This window comes from Scaptodrosophila lebanonensis, unplaced genomic scaffold, assembly GCF_003285725.1.
Source record: "Scaptodrosophila lebanonensis strain 11010-0011.00,11010-0021.00 unplaced genomic scaffold, SlebRS2 tig00000085-arrow-pilon, whole genome shotgun sequence".
Taxonomy (NCBI): domain Eukaryota; kingdom Metazoa; phylum Arthropoda; class Insecta; order Diptera; family Drosophilidae; genus Scaptodrosophila; species Scaptodrosophila lebanonensis.
The window spans coordinates 2,672,487-2,694,155 of NW_022060564.1; the positions used below are offsets into that span (position 1 = coordinate 2,672,487).

Consider the following 21,669-nt stretch of genomic DNA (forward strand, 5'->3'; position numbering starts at 1 on the left):
TTTAAAAACTATTTACCGAAAACTTTGTACGCAACTAATTAGCAGCTGACCGTTTAGGGCTGAGGTTGTTGTCACAGGATAAAGGACGAAGCTGGCATTGGCCGTGCAAATATGCATGACTAACTTCCGCTTTTCAACATGCGGCTACGCTTGCGGCTTTTATGGTGGGTGGGCCGTTGGGGTTGGGGGGGATAGTTTACGATTTGGTTATTAAAAGCCTTGACAACAACATGCCCCATTTAACAGCACATACTCGTATTACAAAACTACCTTGAATGGTTGCACAAACTAAGTAAAAAGTTAGCATAGCATATGTTTTTGTCATGCTGCTGTTGGTTTAAAAAAATAAAACTAAACGTGTGGGTTAATAATAATAAAACGAGCAATTGATTGGCAAGTTTCCAAATAACAATTATATTGGTCAAATTTTGGGAATCTCTCAAAACAAGTCTTCTGTCGATTAGTGAAAAGAAATGTTTACACAAATACACAATTAATTAATTCAATATATCTGGAATCAAGGAATTTTTCAGTCCAGCCAAATTCAACAAAAGTTATTGTTGATTGCCGGTTTTTCCTTAGAATCCGAAGATATAAGTAAAGCTACCATAGTATTAGAGAAATGTTACATACACCCAATTGTTTCAGAAGTTTTCAGTGAATTGAGGAAATTCAACTGCCAATCACTCATAATCCTTCATCAGTAATCGGTTTGAAATTCAAACTTTGAACACTTAAAACATAAATTTAATGGGTTATCCCACTTAAAGCCCTGACTTGCCACCCAATAAGTCCTTTTCAATTCCATATATTATAAACAAAAAGTGCGGAAGCTGTTTCTCAACCTGAAGGAGGTCCTGCCCCCAAAAACAGTTTTAGTTCGGAGTTGTAAATATTTTAATTTTAATTTATTTTAATGAAAATCCTTAGCTCCAATCGTTGATTTATTTTCTACGACCAAATAAAGTATTCCTAAAAGTTACTTACATTTTATGTGTCAGTAAGAAGTTAAGTAATTTTTGTTTAACATTTTGTACGTGCGCATAATTTAAATTTCTTGTTTGTATACTTTTTTGCATATTTTATTTTTGGAGCATCCCTAAAAAATGAATATATACATAATTTTATGTTAACATTGCGAACGTGCCATTAACACTCGCACCCCATCGAGCGTAAATTTGTCTGACGATGTTCTTATGTTGTTGGAAATGTAGGCAGGTCCTTAATGCAAAATCCTTGACTAATTAGTGCATGTGGTTGCTGGCAACCTTTTTACGTTTTTTCTTTCATTAAAAGCATTAAATTATGAGCTCGCTAGCAAGTTAAATCAAAAGCAGTAAGTAGAGGATGTGCCTAATGGTTGTCTACATATACATATATACACATATTCATAAATATAAATAAACTTATACATTCATATATATGTACATATTCGTACATATATGGAATTACATGTTAGTGAGACTAGTTCTTCTTTTTGAACTTGGAAGCATTTAAAACAAATTGTTATATATTTACGAAACTCTTCTTGCTAAAAATCAAGTTTTTCGTATAAAAATAGATTTATTTTCCATTCCATTTCAATTTGAATAAATACTAATGGACTTGGCTCACAAATAGATAAATTTAATTAAATTAAAAGAAAATTCCAAAAAATATGATCAACTATAAATACATAATTCAATTAATGGCCGATTTTAGGCAAGCCTTAAAAATGTTGTCCAGTTGTGCGTGAAACTTTCGCAGCGATTTTTGTAGCACGCATGATTCATGTGCGTCCATTTGTGGCACAATTTGTGAAACGTCCAAATCAACAAATGTATTGTCCGCATGTGTTTGGATTCGGATTCGGAGGTGGAGGTGGAGGTGGAGCTGGTGGCACTGGCATCGAAGGCGACACGTGCAACGAATTTATTTTGCAGTCGATTCGCGTCCCACCTAGCTATGTGTGTGTGTGTGTGTTTCTAACTTAAATTTTATATACACTGGTTTTTTCTGGCAAATCCATAACTAATGATATGGTTGGATTACTTGCAATTTTAGAACAACTCTGCTTCAGTTAGTTGCTCAATCCGAAAGGTAGACAGTTGTAATGGTGCACCTATCTTCTAAATATGTATGTATATTGGATGCTTGGATGCAGTAAATGTATTAGTAAATTATATTATCAGCCAACTAATTTCGTTTTCGTGAGAGCAGGAATATATCCAATAAAGGGAATACCTAGCATTAAAATTTTGAATTTTGAATTTAAAGGCATCCACTTTTAAGAGCCATAATTATATAAATCTGAAACGAACATCGTTTATATATATATATATATATATATATATATATATATATATCGAAAACCATGATAACCAAGGCTAAGACTGATGCCGCAATGTGTCTAAAAATTGTGTATCAGAGCATAGATTTTTTAATTTAATTTTAGTTTTTTAAAAAAAAGAAACATATAACTACATTAAAAAAATATTGTTTTAGACTTTGTTTAATTATTTTATATTTAAGTATTCCAATTAATAACAACGTTTAAGAAAATTTAATTGGGATCCAACAAATGTTTACAAAGTTAAACAAATTGTTTAGCAAATGTTAAGATAATGGAAAGTTGACTAAGCTGGCCCTTAATCGTAGCTCTACCTGTTCAACATACAGATTTTTGAAAAGTTAGGCATGTAGCAGATTGAATTTCAAGATATGTAGTATATTGTTGTTTAATAAACTACACAACAACTCTTTCATTTTCATTTATCAATGTGCGAAAAACAAATTCTTTATTGAAGTCAACTAAGTTGACATTTGTTGCTTGCTTTGCAGAGGAATTTAATTTTCTCCACAAGATATTTACATACAATTGCCTTGTCCAGTAAACTTTTGGCAATGATTGAGTTTGATACCAAAGCTAACATTTAAAATTTAAAATATTCTACAAGCCAGAGCTTCATCTCGTTTGCGACCAACGGCCACGCACATTTTAGGCCGCTGTTATTGTGGCTGGAGCCGGGCATCGAGCATAAAACGCGCGAACAACAAAAACAACGACCATTAACCACCGCGACCATGTTTATTATGGTTCATTTGAATCTGACCAAAATGTTATGGAAAATGTTTGGCAGGCAAACGTGACCAGAACAGGCCAAAGCGATTTGCCAGCCAATAGCCAATCCACTCCCCACAATTGTAGCACAGTTCGGAAGTGCGTTTATATTGGCAATATGCGTAGATTTAATGTACGCCTGTCGCATGATTAATTGGCAAAACACTTTGACGAATGTAGCTTTCATTAATTATGCCCCAATATAGAGGAACATAGAAAAAACTTTTCCGACTGACCCTCATTGTTGCTCATTAAGTATACGCATCGTTGACATGCAGCGCCACACGCTCAAACCACACTTGAAGGCGATGAACGATAAGCACGAACTTATTCGCCACAAAATCTGCAGACTCGCCTGCTTGTTGACAATGGCCGAAACGAAGGCGCTGGGGCAGTTGCCAACTTTCACAAAAGGCTAAAAACTTCGCTCATTAATTATGAAGAGGGAGCGGTGTGCAGCGAAGTTAACGCAAAGAAAATTTGTCAAGTGGGTTGAAAAGCGTATTGGCTATTTGTAATTTATGCTGCATTAATTTTTATTTACCAATTTATTAACAAGCAAGGCAACAAATAAATAAATAAATTAGCTGAAGAGGCAGAAGGAACCCAAACTCGAGATGGCCATTAGCGATAATAAAGACATTTAGAGGCGACTAAATGGGCGGGGCAGTGCAGGAAATGTGTGTGTGTGTTCGTATGAGAAGGTAAATGCATTAGAGATGGGAGAGTTCTAAGGAGCTGGAAAAAACCACGACATTATTATTCCCTTTTAAAGTATGATCGAAGCTTTAATTTAGTTTGTTTCCTTTAGTAGAAAAGAGTTGCGAAAGAATCTAAATGGAACGATTCTAAGAAGAAAACTGCGTGTGTTTCTTACACAAACCGAGAGTTTTTAATTAATTTATTAAAAAACAAAACTATCTTGAAGCGTTAAATTCAATTGTGGTTTGACTTTCTACTACACTTTAATCTCATTAGAGACTTACAATATTAGAGCCTTAAAGCATAACGAAATATAGCAAGAATCAGGAAAACTATAGTCATTTAATTTAGTGTCTCTACCTCTACTTCGACCATATAGCGGAGCTTCATTTAACCAATCATTTCTGAAAGCCTGATATAACATTTAATTATCTATTTAGTTTTAAGCAATTTTTGTTAAAACATATTTTTTTTTTTTCAAAACCTTGCGCTTAGCCTCATAAGATTCGTTATTAAAATTATATCTTAAAAATATAAAAAAATATATATCGAGTATATTTTTTTTGAAGCTCTTTTATGTTAATTTTATATATTTTTATATATTCTACATATACAAGTTATATATTTAGCCAAAAATGTCTTGCTTTAAATGTTTTAAGTCAAGCAAACAGAAACTTATTTCAAAAATGTATACCAATAGAAAAACGGAAACTCTGCATGTATTAACAAAAATATAAAACTAAATACACAAAAACTAATTACAATTTTATTTAATATATTAACGAAAAGCTAAAATTCCATCTAAACTTCAAAGTCTCAGTCTAACTTCCCTACAAAATTTTATTTTCTTTGCCTGTAAGTAATACAATTTTAGAAAATATTAGGGAAAACAGATTTCTAAAATAATAATATATCAATAAATCAATAGTTAATAATAATAAATAAGAAATGAAAACAACTATTTGCAAAAGTAAAGTTAATTAAATATAAATAAAACAAACAAACATATCTAGCAACGAACAATTAAAATCTAGGAACAGCCACATCTGCAAGGAAAAAGCAAATCTGAAAATTCGACTTAGTCCGTTCGCGGTGCGTGACACGCAACCATATCTAATGGTGACAAGTCTACCATATAATTGTGTTCGAGTCGTTTATCACAATGCTCCAAGCAGTTGATATACCAGAACGATATAAAACCGTTCCCTGTTCCGTCGACGACAAGCGCAAAAACCAATTTAAAATAAATTAGTGCTGCGGCAGCGACTGTCAAACTGTGCACAGCGCTGCCCAAACTTTAGTCCCACATTGGTACGTGTGGGTCCTTAGGCCAAACAAATGCACCCAACCTTACATATGTCTCGATGTCCCTGTGGTCGCTTTAATTCCTTATCAGATCACGTACTGGCGCGTGTTTACCAAAGACTCGACTAAGCTCCGTTTTTTCTTTAGCTCTCTAAATGGAGAAAAACAAAAAACCAGAAAAGGAGAAAGGATTTAAGGCTCGCCAAATAGTGCAAACGTTTGCAGCGGCGCCGCCGCCTTGGAATTTATTGCACGTGGCAACTTGTTCGGGTACTTGCCACGCGAGGGTGCATGGGTGCAGAGATTAGACAGCCTGATAGACACAAAACGTTTTGCTACTCGAGCTGCACAGTCAAGTTAAACTTTGGACACGACAAAAATTTATTACGCCTCAAATGTTGAACAGCCAACCAGAGGGGAAATAAGTTGCACTTCCGAAAGTTTTACAAATACTTCGTGATTATGTCTATGAAGCTCAGGCATTCACAAATTGATCTTTGTTTTAAGTCGGCTTACGAACTAAGCTTTTTATCATGATATTTCATTGTGATTCTCTTTATCAATGGAAATTAATCGTATAACTTCCAACTATACCCGTAAACATGAATGATCTACTTATGTTTAAACAAAAATGATCATTTAAAAATAAAAAAGTAAAAGAAACTTTGAAGAATATCTATAATTTTTGATTTGACTTGTAAATAATTCGGCTTTTAAATATACTTAAAATTGAAATGAATATTAATTATTATTATTTAAATAATTATGAAATTTTGTAATGACATTTAATTTTTACTACAGTGAGGGGCTTTTTTTGCCCATGAAAAAAGTTTGCTAAAAAGAAATTTCAATTGTAAACATTCTTAAAATAGCAATAAATAATAGTCAAAAAAGTAACTTTCCTAACAATATTTTATAGCAACGAATTTATCTCTTTTTGTTTTATTCTTTTTAAATTTGTTTGCTCTCTTAATTGTGTATTTCTTTCTCCCTGCCTTATGTATAAGCTGGACTTTATTCTTAAATTATAATATTGTCTATAATAATTAGAATAAAATACTCCATTCCTTTAGCTATTATCAACAAGAAAATGTCTCCACTCTACTTCAGCTAGACCTGAAAGTTACGTTTTTTCTAAAAATAGATTTATAGAGCCCAAATAGTAATTTTCTTACTTAAAAAAAATTATGCAGAGCTTAAATCTAAACATAAAAAAGGTAGTTTCTAAATTAAAACGCTACGTTTTTAAAAAGTCGCATATGAATTCGTCATCAGAATCATATAGATTATTTCTTATTTATCTGATCAATCCAACTTTTGGCAATATTCGCATTTTTAAAATAATCTTTTTAAAACGTAGTAAAATAATTAATAATAACAAAGAATAAATAAAATATCAAAATCACATTAAAATATCATAAATCAATAAAAAAAGAAGCATATTATACTTATTTATACATCTATCTATATAAGTATGTATATCTATGTAGGTGTATCTATAAATCAGTATATTTATCTATCTATCCAATTATATCTATATCTATCCATATACTATATACTATACTTACCTATCTATCTATATATCTTTCTATATAAACCAGTCTAATTATCGCATTATCTGTTGAAGTATATCTATCTACTTAGCTACTTATCTATCTATCTATCTATATGCCTATTTGTCTATCTCTATATCTAAGTCTACCTTTTGTTCGACATGTTTCATTCAATTTTGCTTTTCACCTTGCTTGTCAGCTTAATTGCCTCCACAATTGTTCCTGTTTTCGTAATGGATCTATTATGTATGCATTTCACTCCATATTTTCCTTGTAGTATCATTTATTAATATTGCTTCGTACTCATTTTTAATCTCCGAATTTCCACATGAGTCGAATGCACTGGCAAACAATTGCAAGTATGCGAAATTTAAACACAAAACTAAAACAATTGGCGAAAACTCAACTGGAAGTAAACTCGACGAGAACAAACATGGAATGTCCCAGGGGCGGCAACCAACAGCTTTGTCGAAAACTGTTTTCAAATCTCCAAGGATTTGGCACTCTTCTTGGTCATCAGGCGGCTGCTGATGCTGATGCTGCACGTTGTGCAAAGAAATCTGTTTTAAACAATTTCCACTCCTGCTATGTCCCTTTTTTAGGGCTGTATGTGTTTGTGTGTGCGTGTCTAGCTTACGGCCACTTACTTATTTAAATTTTCTTACGATTTAACTTTGTGATGCTTTGCGCAAGATTAACGCCATGACCAACAGTCCACGCCCAGTCTCAGTCCCCTGGACTTGGACCTGGACTTGGTGTTGGAACCTTTGGTGACGTGACTCTGTGCATGTCGTTTATAATCTACACTGAAGTAGCCACAAGCAACACCCATGTAATCTTAACTATATATAGGATATAAGGGTATTCAAATGTGTGTATCTGTGTGTTTGTGTGTGTGTGTGTGTGTGTGAGCGACAGCAGCAAGGACAAACTGTAATTTTATGCAAAAGTAAATGCTGCAAGACACCCTGCCAGAGATTGCGTACAATTTTTTGACAATTTCTCTGCATTATTTTATGTATTTAGAGTTTAAAAAGACACACACACACCACGCTAATGTATTTAAATGTATCCCCTCGCTGTCAGACAATGACTTGAAAAGAGTGAAAAGAGATAGTATGGAAAGGAGTTCTTGTCATCATGAAAATGAAAGTCCAACAATAAAATCTTTTATTTTATGAGCAATTAAGAAAATTTAATAACTATGGCCTATGCAATAATCACTTTTACTTTTCTGGAAAATGCCTTAAAATATTATCTCAACACTAAGCTATAAACTTGATAATGAGTTGAGTTTCAAATGAAAGTGAAGGTGCTTCCAAACTGGCTATAAAATCGAATGAGCTCCGAGCGAAGACTGCAGTCAATTTTGTTAAAATGAAGTTGACAGTTCTATTCGGATTTTTGGGTAAGTTTTATAGATTTTCAATTAAATTGAGTGTATGTATGTTCGCTATAGATTCCGAAATCGCTCAACGGATTTAGCTTAAATTTTATAGCAATATTCCAAATAGTCCTGTGAAGTTTCGTGGCGATTCATCATATCGATCAACCATCGGTTTCTGACCTTTTTCGACTCATTTTCTTTTGTTTGACAGTCACTTTTTCAACTGTTTATCAGTGTTTCAATAAATAAATAAATAAATGTTTAAATCAGTAAATAAATATATTTGTAAAATCGAATTCGAAAAAAAGCCCTCAAAAATGCAAAAAAACGACAAAATCAAATAACTTGAGCGAAAAAAAGCGGCTACGGAATTTCTGTAAGAATATATAACACCCGATAGTTTTACATTTTTATGCATTGAACTGTCAAGTGGCACACTTGAAAACATTGAACATATTTTTAGACTGATTAAAGCATCGCTGCAAAACTGTTATTTAGGCAATCTGATTAATACCAGTTATTAGTTTAATTGGCACGTTCCTCATATGTTTATCCATCAGCTTACATGCTAAGCACCGTGGACGGGCTGCCCTGGAGCGCTATAGATCCCATGTTGCCGGCACTCAAGGACTTCCACAAGAACACCAAAGAAAGAAATTTGGCAAAAATAACCCTGCTGCCCCAAACATCCATTAGTTTTGTAGGACCGCGTCAGCTGGGAAACGCAAACTCGGTGGAAGAATCTGAATACGACGACTATGCTTATGACGATGACGATTATACGAATTCGGAAGAGGCAGAGGCCTATCCATGGGATTAAAACAACTATATTTCTACGTCGTAAAGATTTCATTAATTAGGCATTTATAGATTTTTACGATGTCGATTATGCCAATTCGGAAGAGGAGGAGGCGTAAAATATTTATATTTCTACGTCATAAAGGTTTCTAATTTATTAATTAGGCATTTATGAAATTTATGGCGATAGAACATAAGCAAATATATTGAATTGTTTAAATTTATATCAGACTATTATTTGTCTTTTTAATATTCTAAAAAATTCTTAAAATATTTATATTTCTACGTCATAAAGGTTTCTAATTTATTAATTAGGCATTTATGAAATTTATGGCGGTATAACGTAAGCAAATACATTGAATAGTTTAGATTTATATTATTATTATTTGTCTTTTTAATATTCTAAAAAATTCTTAAAATATTTATATTTCTACGTCATAAAGATTTCTAATTCATTAATTATGAAACTTTTAAAGGCATGACGATGACAATTAGGAGGAGCAGGAGGCCTATCCATGGGCATAAAATATTTTTATTATTTCTACAACATAAATATTTCTTTTTATTAATTACGTGTTTCTGAAATTTTTGGAGGCAATATTTTAGCAAACTTTTTGATATGTTTTAGGTTATTATTTGTCTTTTGAATATTCTTAAAATCATTTTTCTTTGAGACTGTAGAAAATAAATGTAAATAACTAAAAGGCGACTATATATAGAAATAATAACTATATTAATGAATGAAATGCACCATTCTGAAGTTGAACTCTCATTTAAATCTCTTCCCCGCACTTCACTCACTTATTACCCAAGAGTTACATTTTTCTACATAGTAATTTATTTAAACACATGCTCCATTTAAGAGACGCAAGCTCGGCGACGATGCATTGCGACTTTGTAATTAAATTTATTTTGAATTCAAGTTGTCGCAGCGCCAAGCGGTGGTGCGCACTCATTGAAAAATCCGCAACTAATTAGGATCTGTACATGAGCACACGTAGCTGTTGCAGCAACAGCAGCGGTAGGTCCTTGCGTCGTCCTTTGGTTTGTCGGTTGGCAGCTTGGTTCGCCTGTCTGCACCATCACCATCCAAAGAGATAAGCCGGTGTAGGCAAATTGAGGTTTAAAGAATGACACATCCCCTTCCGACCCAGCACGGGCTGTTTGTTGGCAATCGCAGGCGACAGGGCAAATAAACTTACGACCAACTGTGTGTGTGTGTGTGTGTAAGTTCTTAACTTTGTATGAGTAGATAGACCTACATACTCGTATATGTGTTTACAGAACGAATAATGAATCCAAGACAGGTTATACCGGATAGAAATGAAAGATAGGAAAAAGCGCAACATTCTTTTTCGTAAAAGGGTCATTTCCACTAACCCTATACCCTTTTTAGACTTCGTGTAGAGGGAATAAAATGAGAAAGGCATGCCAGAGAAAAACTCAACTTTGAAATAACCTGCAGCTCCAATCAATAAACAATGCTGTTTAATAAAAGAATAGTTTAAAAAGATGGACAACCGCATTTAAAAATTAATTTTAATCAAATATCCATTATGAAAAAAAAATAGAAAAATAATAATATATATTTATATTTATATTTTAACAGTAGTGTTTTCTCAGAAAATAGTTTACACATGCATCTGAGATTTTCCTCTTTTTCCGTATGATTTGCGCCTTTTGGTATGCAGTAGGAAATTTTTGTTCAAACTTCCGCACTGCTCAGCCACAAAATCAGCGTGAACTTTCGCTAACTTCATTAATAATTTAGGCTGCTGACATACACCGACTCAGACAGACAATTACAACTGTCAGCATCTCCAATGAACGGACACATTGTTATTTTCACCTTTCAACGATGCACTGGAAAAACATTAATACATGTTCTCTATTTTAAATGATGACTATGAATTGAAAAACCGCCTTTTACAATCAATTTTAATCAAATATCCGTTATGAAAAAAAATAGGAAAATAATAATAACATAAATGAGACTTTTATTTATTTTTTCTATTTAATTTGATCTACAAAGCTGTTACAATAAATGAAGCTAACATTAATAATTAATATAAAAATGGTTAGCTGCAATACGAGCACAATGATTTATAACTAAATATTCTCCAATAAGCCAGCTATTATATTTTTCCATAGATTCAAATCATGGCTGATAGCTTAGTATTTCATTGTTGCCCATCTTTAGTTTACTGTGTAGTTTAAGTCCACTGGTCTGGATGTCCTCTTCTGCCCCAAACAATTGGCGAAACTATTGATTAGTATTTGAATAATAGATGCACATTGTGCATAAATGAAACATGTAACAATGTTCATGAGGCCCATTGAAATGCATTGCTTGGCAGCTGATAAGGCGCATTGTTTGTTTATTCCACAGATACTTGAGACTTGAGCGCTTTTGGGGGCGTCGGCCATTGGCAAAATTACTTCATGCTGAAAAGCCACCGACGATAGTCGCCGGAACCACCTCCCGTCCGCTGCTCCAGCAAACCACTCGACAAAATGCAGTCGAGCGTTAACTGTTGATGGCCCCCAGTCGAGCGTTTGGTGGCTCGGTCGCTTGGTCCACACAAAATTTACATTTAATGAGGTTTAAGTAAGTGTAAGGTGCGAAAAAGAAACGAGCTTGGCATAATTTAACTCGTCATCGAGTCTGCCATCCATATCACTTAGCAGTGCTCGGCCGAGAGCACGAGAGTTTCTTAAACGAGCCAAATTGCATTTAAATTGACATTTTATAGATTAAACACATATACGGGTATATTAAAAATTGTTGCAATTCTTCCAATTGTTGCACAGCCCATTACTTTTCCTGCATTGCTTTTAGAAATATTATTAAGGGGTAGTGCCAGCTCCTAACCTTAGTTTAAATTGCTGTTCCATTAAAATAAGACTTCCGCAGCTTTATTTCTGGTCTGGATATATTCAACTAGGATAGGGCTTTTTTTAAATAATCTCTAAGATAAATATAGACACAGTATGTAAAAGCTTCAATTTCCTAAGTTTTTCTTTTATTATTATTCTTTTATACGACTTATACTTTAATTATACTGTTAATATTTACAATAACTTAAATTAAACAATTACATCTGAAACCAGAAGATTAGTCTTATTTACATTATATATTATTTTTTAAAATGTGTATAAATTTATTATATTGATCAGGGCAGGGCGTTAAGAAGATTATCTGTCAAACAGCGCTGCTTTTATCTGGCTTCAAAGTATTAAAAGAATAATCAAAATAACCAGCAAATGACCACATTTATTGGAATATATTTCAACTTAGGTTTATTCAAATCTTAATTTTCTATAACTCAAATAGTTTTTAAATATTTGTGTAGAACTCTGTGGCGGACGATTTGACTATATTCTTAACCATCATAAGAAAGTTATTTTTTCTATCCCTTCCATAACGTAGAAGAAATTACGAAGATAATCACATAGTGTCTAATTGAAAGAACTGGGTAGTTAAGAAACAAATTCGTACCGGAATCTCAATTTCTTGACTGTCTAAGAGCCTGTGGCTATTCTAAATTAAACCTATAAACCTTTTAATTGAAAAAAAATTACAAAAAGGAATATTTAACATTTAATTAATAGGTCTAAAAAAAATCCGAATTCTTAATTCTATTGAAATATAAAAAATTATTTTAAATAGCATTGCAGACGAGAGGGGGGAATCATATGTATGTATAATTTGCATTGCCAGCATGGGGTTTTTTGTAGCCAAACACACCATCGTTGTCTTTATCCGTCGCAACCACATTTGAGTATTTTTCACTAATTAAACTGACACGAGAGCCAACAACAACAAGAGCTTCACATTTCCCGCCCACGTCGAGCTAAGCAAAAACCTTGTACTAAAAGTTTTTCTGTAGAAAATTAAAATTCGTGAGTTGGATGTTTGTACTTGGCATCACTTGATGGCTGCCAGCAGATTGGTTTTTGGATTTGTGTGGCTTGTTTGTGGCTGTAAGTTTTTGTGGCATGTGTGTCAGTGGCAGTTTGTTGACGACGACGGCAGTTAATTCTCAACAAGGCTCGCTTCATTTATCTAAAATATATATTTTATTAGCATTACTTAAAATATGAGCTATCGCACCTCTATTTTAATAATTGTCACAATTATGAATTCTTTATTTCTGGACTTCTCAGTTCCTTACAGACTGATTTTGCTTCTCACAAACCATTTTAAGCTGCTCTCACAAGAGTCTCTCTTACCTCTTTAAAAGCCTGTTTCTCCAGCTAACTTTTTAATCGAAGTTTCCTAGTGTATAAGGATTAATAATACAGTGTGCATTCTTCCATCTATATACATATGTACACATGTCAACCAAGCATAGGCATTGTTTTCTTGTGAATTGTATATTTTAAAAAAAAAAAAATCAGTCTGATTATACAGAATTAAATATCTAATTTTCTGCTAAATTAAATAATAATATTGTGGAATTAAATTGTGCAATTTCTGGTAAATTAAATAAAAATATTGTGGTCGCCCTCCTCTGCGATTCTCATACCAAGTACCTAAGCGCTGGCAAATCGAGCATTAAATAGTGAATTTTCTAAAAAAACAAAAATAATAATAATATTGTGGAATTAAATTGTGCAATTTCTAGTAAATTAAATAAAAATATTGTGGTCGCCCTCCTCTGCGATTCTCATACCAAGTACCTAAGCGCTGGCAAATCCAGCATTAAATAGTGAATTTTCTAAAAAAAAAATAATAATATATTGTGGAATTAAATTGTGCAATTTCTAGTAAATTAAATAAAAATATTGTGGGCGCCCTCCTCTGCGATTCTCATACCAAGTACCTAAGCGCTGACAAATCGAGCATTAAATAGTGAATTTTGTAAAAAAAAATAATAATATTGTGGAAATAAATTGTGCAATTTCTGGTAAATTAAATAAAAATATTGTGGTCGCCCTCCTCTGCGATTCTCATACCAAGTACCTAAGCGCTGGCAAATCGAGCATTAAATAGTGAATTTTCTAAAAAAAAAATAATAATATATTGTGGAATTAAATTGTGCAATTTCTGGTAAATTAAATAAAAATATTGTGGTCGCCCTCCTCTGCGATTCTCATACCAAGTACCTAAGCGCTGGCAAATCGAGCATTAAATAGTGAATTTTGTAAAAAAAAATAATAATATTGTGGAAATAAATTGTGCAATTTCTGGTAAATTAAATAAAAATATTGTGGTCGCCCTCCTCTTCGATTCTCATACCAAGTACCTAAGCGCTGGCAAATTGAGCATTAAATAGTGAATTTCCTCAACAAAAAAAAATAATATTGTGGAATTAAATTGTGCAATTTCTGGTAAATTAAATAAAAATATTGTGGTCGCCCTCCTCTGCGATTCTCATACCAAGTACCTAAGCGCTGACAAATCGAGCATTAAATTGTGAACTTTCTAAAAAAAAAAATAATAATATATTGTGGAATTAAATTGTGCAATTTCTAGTAAATTAAATAAAAATATTGTGGTCGCCCTCCTCTGCGATTCTCATACCAAGTACCTAAGCGCTGGCAAATCGAGCATTAAATAGTGAATTTTCTAAAAAAACAAAAATAATAATAATATTGTGGAATTAAATTGTGCAATTTCTAGTAAATTAAATAAAAATATTGTGGTCGCCCTCCTCTGCGATTCTCATACCAAGTACCTAAGCGCTGGCAAATCGAGCATTAAATAGTGAATTTTCTAAAAAAAAAATAATAATATATTGTGGAATTAAATTGTGCAATTTCTGGTAAATTAAATAAAAATATTGTGGTCGCCCTCCTCTGCGATTCTCATACCAAGTACCTAAGCGCTGGCAAATCGAGCATTAAATAGTGAATTTTGTAAAAAAAAATAATAATATTGTGGAAATAAATTGTGCAATTTCTGGTAAATTAAATAAAAATATTGTGGTCGCCCTCCTCTTCGATTCTCATACCAAGTACCTAAGCGCTGGCAAATTGAGCATTAAATAGTGAATTTCCTCAAAAAAAAAAAAATAATATTGTGGAAATAAATTGTGCAATTTCTGGTAAATTAAATAAAAATATTGTGGTCGCCCTCCTCTGCGATTCTCATACCAAGTACCTAAGCGCTGGCAAATCGAGCATTAAATAGTGAATTTTCTAAAAAAAAAATAATAATATATTGTGGAATTAAATTGTGCAATTTCTGGTAAATTAAATAAAAATATTGTGGTCGCCCTCCTCTGCGATTCTCATACCAAGTACCTAAGCACTGGCAAATTGAGCATTAAATAGTGAATTTCCTCAAAAAAAAAAAAATAATATTGTGGAAATAAATTGTGCAATTTCTGGTAAATTAAATAAAAATATTGTGGTCGCCCTCCTCTGCGATTCTCATACCAAGTACCTAAGCGCTGACAAATCGAGCATTAAATAGTGAATTTTGTAAAAAAAAAATAATAATATTGTGGAAATAAATTGTGCAATTTCTGGTAAATTAAATAAAAATATTGTGGAGGATTTAATTTAAATCAAATTATTAGGTTGTGTTATATTTGTCCTTGAGTGTATTTATTTAAGTAATATTCGGAGCTTACATCATTTAAATCAAACTTCATACCCGATACATAATTGGCTAACTATTACATACCTTTCTTAACTTTAAAGGACTATTGTAATTAGGCAACGCACTGCCTTTAGTAAAAAGAAAAGAAATTGCAACAAAAATTAATTTTATTCACAGAAACTTAACTTTATATTTGTAATCTGTTATAAAAAGAACTCCACAAGAAAGAGCCAACAGAAACTTACAGCTATGGAAGAGACTTTTGGAATAGAAAATTCGAATTCGCCCATCACAATTACAAGTCCAATTACAAATCCAGATGTTTTGAGGCTGCTTCAAAGCCCGATGCCACATGCATCTTCAGGAGTCCTAGGTCATAGTTGGAAGTGGTTGCCCTTGCAGCGGCACCAGGCGTAAGGCCCAGACTTGTATTGTCATAGGCACCACCTAGCCAGTGACGATAGGTGTGGACCGGCTGTGTGTGCTCGAGCTTGTGGAAGGATATGGGCGGTATGAGCTGCAGCAGCGTCGGCGAATAGTCCTGCGGCCGTGCCTGATGGAATGCCGGCGAGTGCAGAGCCGGAACTCCCAGGGCATGAAGGCAATAGCCCAGAACCATGTCGTCTGGTGCTGCAATGGTGGGGCAACTGCAGCGTTTCACGATGAGTCGTGCCAGCGGCAGGCTGAACACAATGCCAGCACCACCCGTCAAATAGTTGAAGCCATCGGAGGCATACAGGCGATAGCCATACCGCTCGCCCAAATAGATGTGCGCCGAGTGATTGTAGCAGCTCAATAGAGCGCTCAGGCGAGGCACGCTGCGAAAGTAAATGAAAAAGGAGTGTTGAGCATTGGATTGGCAATGGCATTGTGATAACCCCGAAGTATGATTGCTCTTTTAAACCCAATTTCTGCCAATCAAATAATAAATTTGAAAGTTTCGTTCTTTAAGCTAAACGTATATGTGGCTTGAAAACTATAAACCTATCCACCATTTATTTTAAAGCTGCAAGGCAGCAATTAACATATTTATTAACTCAAAAGAAAAGAAATCTTATTAAATATTTTTAGGCATACTCATGAACTCAGGCAAACGATCAGGAAACGATAACCTTTCTTTAATTAGTACTTTCTCAGCCATTTGTGGAGCTAATATCTTATATATATATAAATACTTAATGAAGGAAGGTTTTAGAATAAAATGTCTATTAAGTATTTTCAAGGTGCCGCATATTCCACTTCCAATATAAATATTTATAAATATTTCTGTTTTACTTCAATTACATTATATACAAATTCTTGCTTAAAGCCAGTTCATATACAATTCGTATTATCACTTTTTTCAAGTATTGTATAAATACGCAAGTACCACACTCGCAAAAGAGTACAAATTTAATAAATAAATTTTTTAATTGAATGCGCAATCATGCGTTTAAGCCGCGTATAAAAATAAACAAATCGGAGCATTTCGCATTTCCCCTCCTTCCCCCTCCCCCTTCGACTCACCTCAAAAGCGTGTCATCATCAACGACTACCAGCCATCGTATGGATTGGCGCCCTTGGCCCTGCCTCTCGGCCCATTTCATTTGCTCGCTGATATCCTTGAGGGATAATTGCAATATTGCCAATGTTTTGGCACAATGTCCCGTCTCCACATTCGGTATACCCGTGCTCTCTGTCGGAATACTGGCATCTGCTCGGTTTGGGATGGAAGCGGGGTTGAAAGAGGATGCGGCCAAGTTTAGCATTCGGGCGTTTGTGGTTGCGTGTGAGAATCACAAAGTCAAATTAATGAATATTCAATAAGTTGACTGCATTCATGGCATGTACATACATATGTACATAGGTATGTACAAGTATGTACTACGTATATACTCATATAGCCATGATGTAGGTCTGTCTATTTGGCCTATCCATTGCATTGTTTGTCTATTGCTTGTTTGCTGGCCACACAGTAGTTCCAAATTTAAATCTACCTTCACTAAAATCAATATTAGTAACAATATCTTCATCAATCGTGCCGCAAAACTTTAAAGTAAAAGAATAAAAGACATTCAATTTATTAGTAAATAAATGCATTTTGCAAAGTGCAGATTTCATTTTTAAAGGGTATGTCCTTTCTATCAATATTTCATATTATTTTCCTATTCATTTTATTTAATGTCTTAGATTTTTTTTAATATTCTAAGAATTGATCATTTTAGCTCTGGCCATGGGTCGTATGAGCGCTCCGAAATTACGCATACGCCATGTAGGCCCAAAAACATAACTGATGAAACAAAATCTATTCGCACAAAATGATGAAGCAAAACAATACTATGTTATTATAAATATGATGAATTTGACGTTCTTATGCTCTGATTCAGTTATATAGGACAGGTCAGGAAAAATAACTTAATAATAGCTTCACTTCAATTTGCAACCAAGAACTGGGAAAGGCATTCAAATATTTTGCGTCACGAATTATGTAAGCAGTTAATAAATACTCGTTTTGTTTTTTTTTATTGTATATTTCCAATTTATTTAAGATCTCTTAAATCTCGAATTGATCTTTTGTTTTATTTGAAGTTCTTTTCTCCTTTCATTAAAATTATGATTTGGAACCACTGTGCATTAACCCGATGCTAATGACGCGCGTCTGTTTATGTGCTTCTGTTTCTGTTTTTGTTAATGCCTCACTTATTTGCTTTAATTGCGCTCAATGTGCATCCTGCATCCTGGATCCTATATACTGTTTTGACCTGTTGTTTAGTGTCGAGTCGATTGCGCTTACCTGCCACATCGCTGTAGTATTTCCGTTGCCGAGCATCGGGCGCCCAGGTGCGTTCGATGATTGGTATGCGCTCCTTATGGAATTTCGCACAGGTTTTGATTGCAAAATACATATGCGAGCTTGTTGTGTGTAGCTGTAGTATGGGGATAGAGGGCATGAAGTGAAGTGTGCCAGATCCATTAGAATTTGTAGTCATAGGTGGCAAAAGCTAATTAACTGGCCAATTGAGCAACTAAGGTGAAGGAGGTGAAGGTTCCTACTAATTGGACAATAGAATTTAATTAAGAAGAGTCTTTTGGAATTTACAATTGAGATTCAGCATTGAATATAATTTCTGCACACTGCAGCTTGAAATAAGGCCACAAAGAAATATTTACAAAGAAGATGGCCTTCGAAAAATTTAGAACTACAAGTAAAAACTGTAGGTATATATATAGATTATCAACAACTGTTAGCTAATAAATAACTTCTATCAGAATCGCATGGCAAGGAGGAAACAAGTAAAAAAGCTAAAGTCGGGTGTCCCGACTTTGAAATACTCTGTACATATGTTTACAATAATTATAGAAAAAAAAATTTGAAAATAAAAAAAAATTTTGATCGATATTACCTCTCTCGGTATTCGAACTCACGTAAAGGGTTTATAATTGCACATTTACATAGCAATTGCGTCTGTGTGAGTGTATGTATGCCTATGCGCATCTATTCGTGTCTGTGTAAGCATTTTCGCAGTCAACCAAACAGCAACATCAACAACAGCCGCGGGCAGCGCTGCTGCAGCGCTGCAGCAGCAAATATATTTATGGCTATAACTTCTCGTTAAATCGGTCTATCATAGTGAAACTTGGTATACGGACATATAATAACCAACTGGGGGTATTTACAAAATTTTAGTTCGAAATTCCAAGAATTACGGGAGTTACGATTTGCGGGGTAGAGGGGGGAGGGAGGGAAATTCCAAAATATATATTTTCTGCGTATTCACATAAGGCATCTGGGACTAAAATTTGGTGTTCCTAGGTCTTATAGTCTCCGAGATATAGGTGACTATACGAATGGAAAATCGGGAAAACCCCCATTGGGGGGAAGTGGGGGGGAAAATCAAAAAAATAAAACAAACTCGTATAGAATACACACATAACGCATCTTTGTGCAAAATTTGGTGTCTCTATCTCTTATAGTCTCTGAGATCCAGGTGTTCATACGGACGGACAGACGGACAGACTGACAGACGGACAGACAGACAGACAGGGCTAGATCGACTCGTCTCGTCATGCTGATCAAGAATATATATACTTTGTGGGGTCTGCCACGCCTCCTTCTGCCTGTTACATTTTTCAGCTCCCGCAAACCTAATATACTTCTGTACATTTCATGTACAGAGTATAAAAAACATAAATAAACTTACACAGCTCGCTGTTTCAACCACTTTCCTCCCATTTGCAACTAGATCCGCCGGCAGAACCGTGGGACTCGTCTCCGGCTTTGCATGCAACAAACATGGCACATCGGTCGTCTTTGGGGATAACGACGCCGACGATGGCGACGACAAGCTTGGCGACACATTCGCCCTGGGACAAATGTAGGCTGCACTTTTCAAAATTATTTTGTGCTGCAACATCTGGCCATCCGTTCCGTCCTCTGCGCCACCTTTGCCGTTAACACTATTATATGGTGCTTTGAGTTTTCCCGACGCATTGGGGCTTAAATTATCGAAAAGGTAGCGGGCCAACTCATGTGCAGCATCAATGGCGAACTCGCTGTGCCGCTTTGACGCATTTATGGCAACAAGCTCGGCCAGACTGCAAGCCCAAATGCATGTTACATTATGGTGTGTGGGTCGCCCCCGGCTCTATCACTTACCTGCGCAACAGAGGACCCGTGAAAATAATGCCTGCACTGAGCATGGGATATGGGAACCATGTTGGGTTCTTATAGTGTGCAAAATGATGCACGATGGTGGCCTCAGCATCGTACAAGGCATGACCGTAGTAGGCAAGCTAGAAAAGGAAGCACACAGAAACGTGTGAGGGGCTTAAAGTAACTTGGCCTAGATAAGATCTATTTTGTATTTATAGCATATTTTGTACATAGATTTCAATGTAGAACTCTGCTAATACATACATTGCTTGTAAACTTTCATAATTGTAAAAAAATTGTCAAAGAAAGCAAAAAGTTGTTCATAAGTACGAATTTAAAATGTTTCAGACCAGTTGGACTTTAATTATTTATAGTATTTCAACTGAATAGACTTTGAGGAGTTCAAAAAAACAAACATTTATTGAATCAGGACTTTAAGCTGAGAGTACGTTTTGAAATAATTCAATTATAATCTAAATTATTAGCTACTTGTACTATTTGATATAGCTAGAAAACAAAATTACAACAAATAGGCTGGAATAGATATTGAATCCAAATAGAAAAAGTGTTTGGGGCATATAGTAAAAACGCAAAATAATGATATTACGACCTTGCTTTTAGATTAATAAGTAGATTAAACGATCGCAGTGAAAATAATGTATTCACTATTACTTTAAAAATTGTATTCATATTCTTTGTTAGGAATTCGAAAACACCTTCAGCTCATTCAATCAATCAATAGAAAGCGTTCGTTTTCAAAAATTTGTAATCACCGATCTTATTCTAGTGGCGTCCATCACTTATAACTCATAATTTACATGAGATTCGTGCAATTGGTTCTTTCAATAGCTGAGCTAACGTTTTTAAATTTATTTATGGATAAATGTAATTAGCGCCTCCTTATGCTACCTGGAAACCTAAATCACCTTTATCGTAAATATTTTGTTTAACAACCATATACAAACCTCCTGGGAATTTTGTTGCTGCAGCTGCTCGAGCAGGACACGCAGCGAGGACACGTGCGTGTTATGCTGACACCAAATAATCCATTCGGTGTGCGCGTTTAGCAAACGTGTCTGGCCTTGCAAGTGCGGCAGTGCGTCCAGCAATGTCCAGTAATTGAATAGCTCATACATTATGTGCACTTTGATGACATAATCCTGTGGGAATGCCGCCGCTAGTTGCTGCTGTCGTAGATTTTCACGCAGGGCTCGGCAATTCTGTTCAGCTAGTGGCTGTGCCGTCGGACAAGAAATTAGCACTAAAATTTCGCTGTTGCCACCCAAAAAGGACAGCAAAAATAAACCCGATAATAAGTAGAACTTGAGCTGCATTTCTGAGCTTTTATTTAATCACACTTTTCACACATGTTACAAACATTTACATGCATTTATATACATATGTGTTTAGGCACTTTATTCAGTCGCACAATACAAATGCAAAACAATTCTCAACAATTGGACAATTTCCTTTATTTAATTAACCACCGAGCGTAATGCAATTGAGAAACAAATTAACCGTTGTTCGTTGCTGCTTGCTGTCCGCGTTGCCAAGCGCGTCACTAAAGCGCAGCTTACAATTATCACACAGTTGGCAACACTGTGTGCCGAGCTAAGTCAACGACAATGACGACTGCATTAA

The 21,669-nt window shown here is 34.6% G+C and overlaps 1 protein-coding gene across 2 annotated transcripts; it reads right to left on the bottom strand.

Moving 5' to 3' along the window:
* Nucleotides 1–15,544: 15,544 nt before the first annotated feature.
* LOC115626456 (beta-1,3-glucosyltransferase) lies at nucleotides 15,545–21,404 on the bottom strand. Of its 2 annotated transcripts, XM_030521836.1 has the most exons (6): nucleotides 20,994–21,402; nucleotides 20,032–20,168; nucleotides 19,577–19,970; nucleotides 18,169–18,301; nucleotides 16,902–17,088; nucleotides 15,545–16,213 (listed from the first exon to the last, which is right to left on the bottom strand). In XM_030521836.1, the coding sequence occupies exons 1-6, from the start codon at nucleotides 21,360–21,362 to the stop codon at nucleotides 15,703–15,705; spliced, it is 1,731 nt and encodes a 576-aa protein (XP_030377696.1). In that variant the 5' UTR covers nucleotides 21,363–21,402; the 3' UTR covers nucleotides 15,545–15,702. The 2 variants fall into 2 exon arrangements, with proteins under 2 accessions (XP_030377696.1, XP_030377697.1); XM_030521837.1 differs by lacking the exons at nucleotides 15,545–16,213; nucleotides 16,902–17,088 and adding an exon at nucleotides 17,289–17,423 and having other exon boundaries at nucleotides 20,994–21,404.
* Between the last annotated feature and the right edge of the window lie 265 nt (nucleotides 21,405–21,669).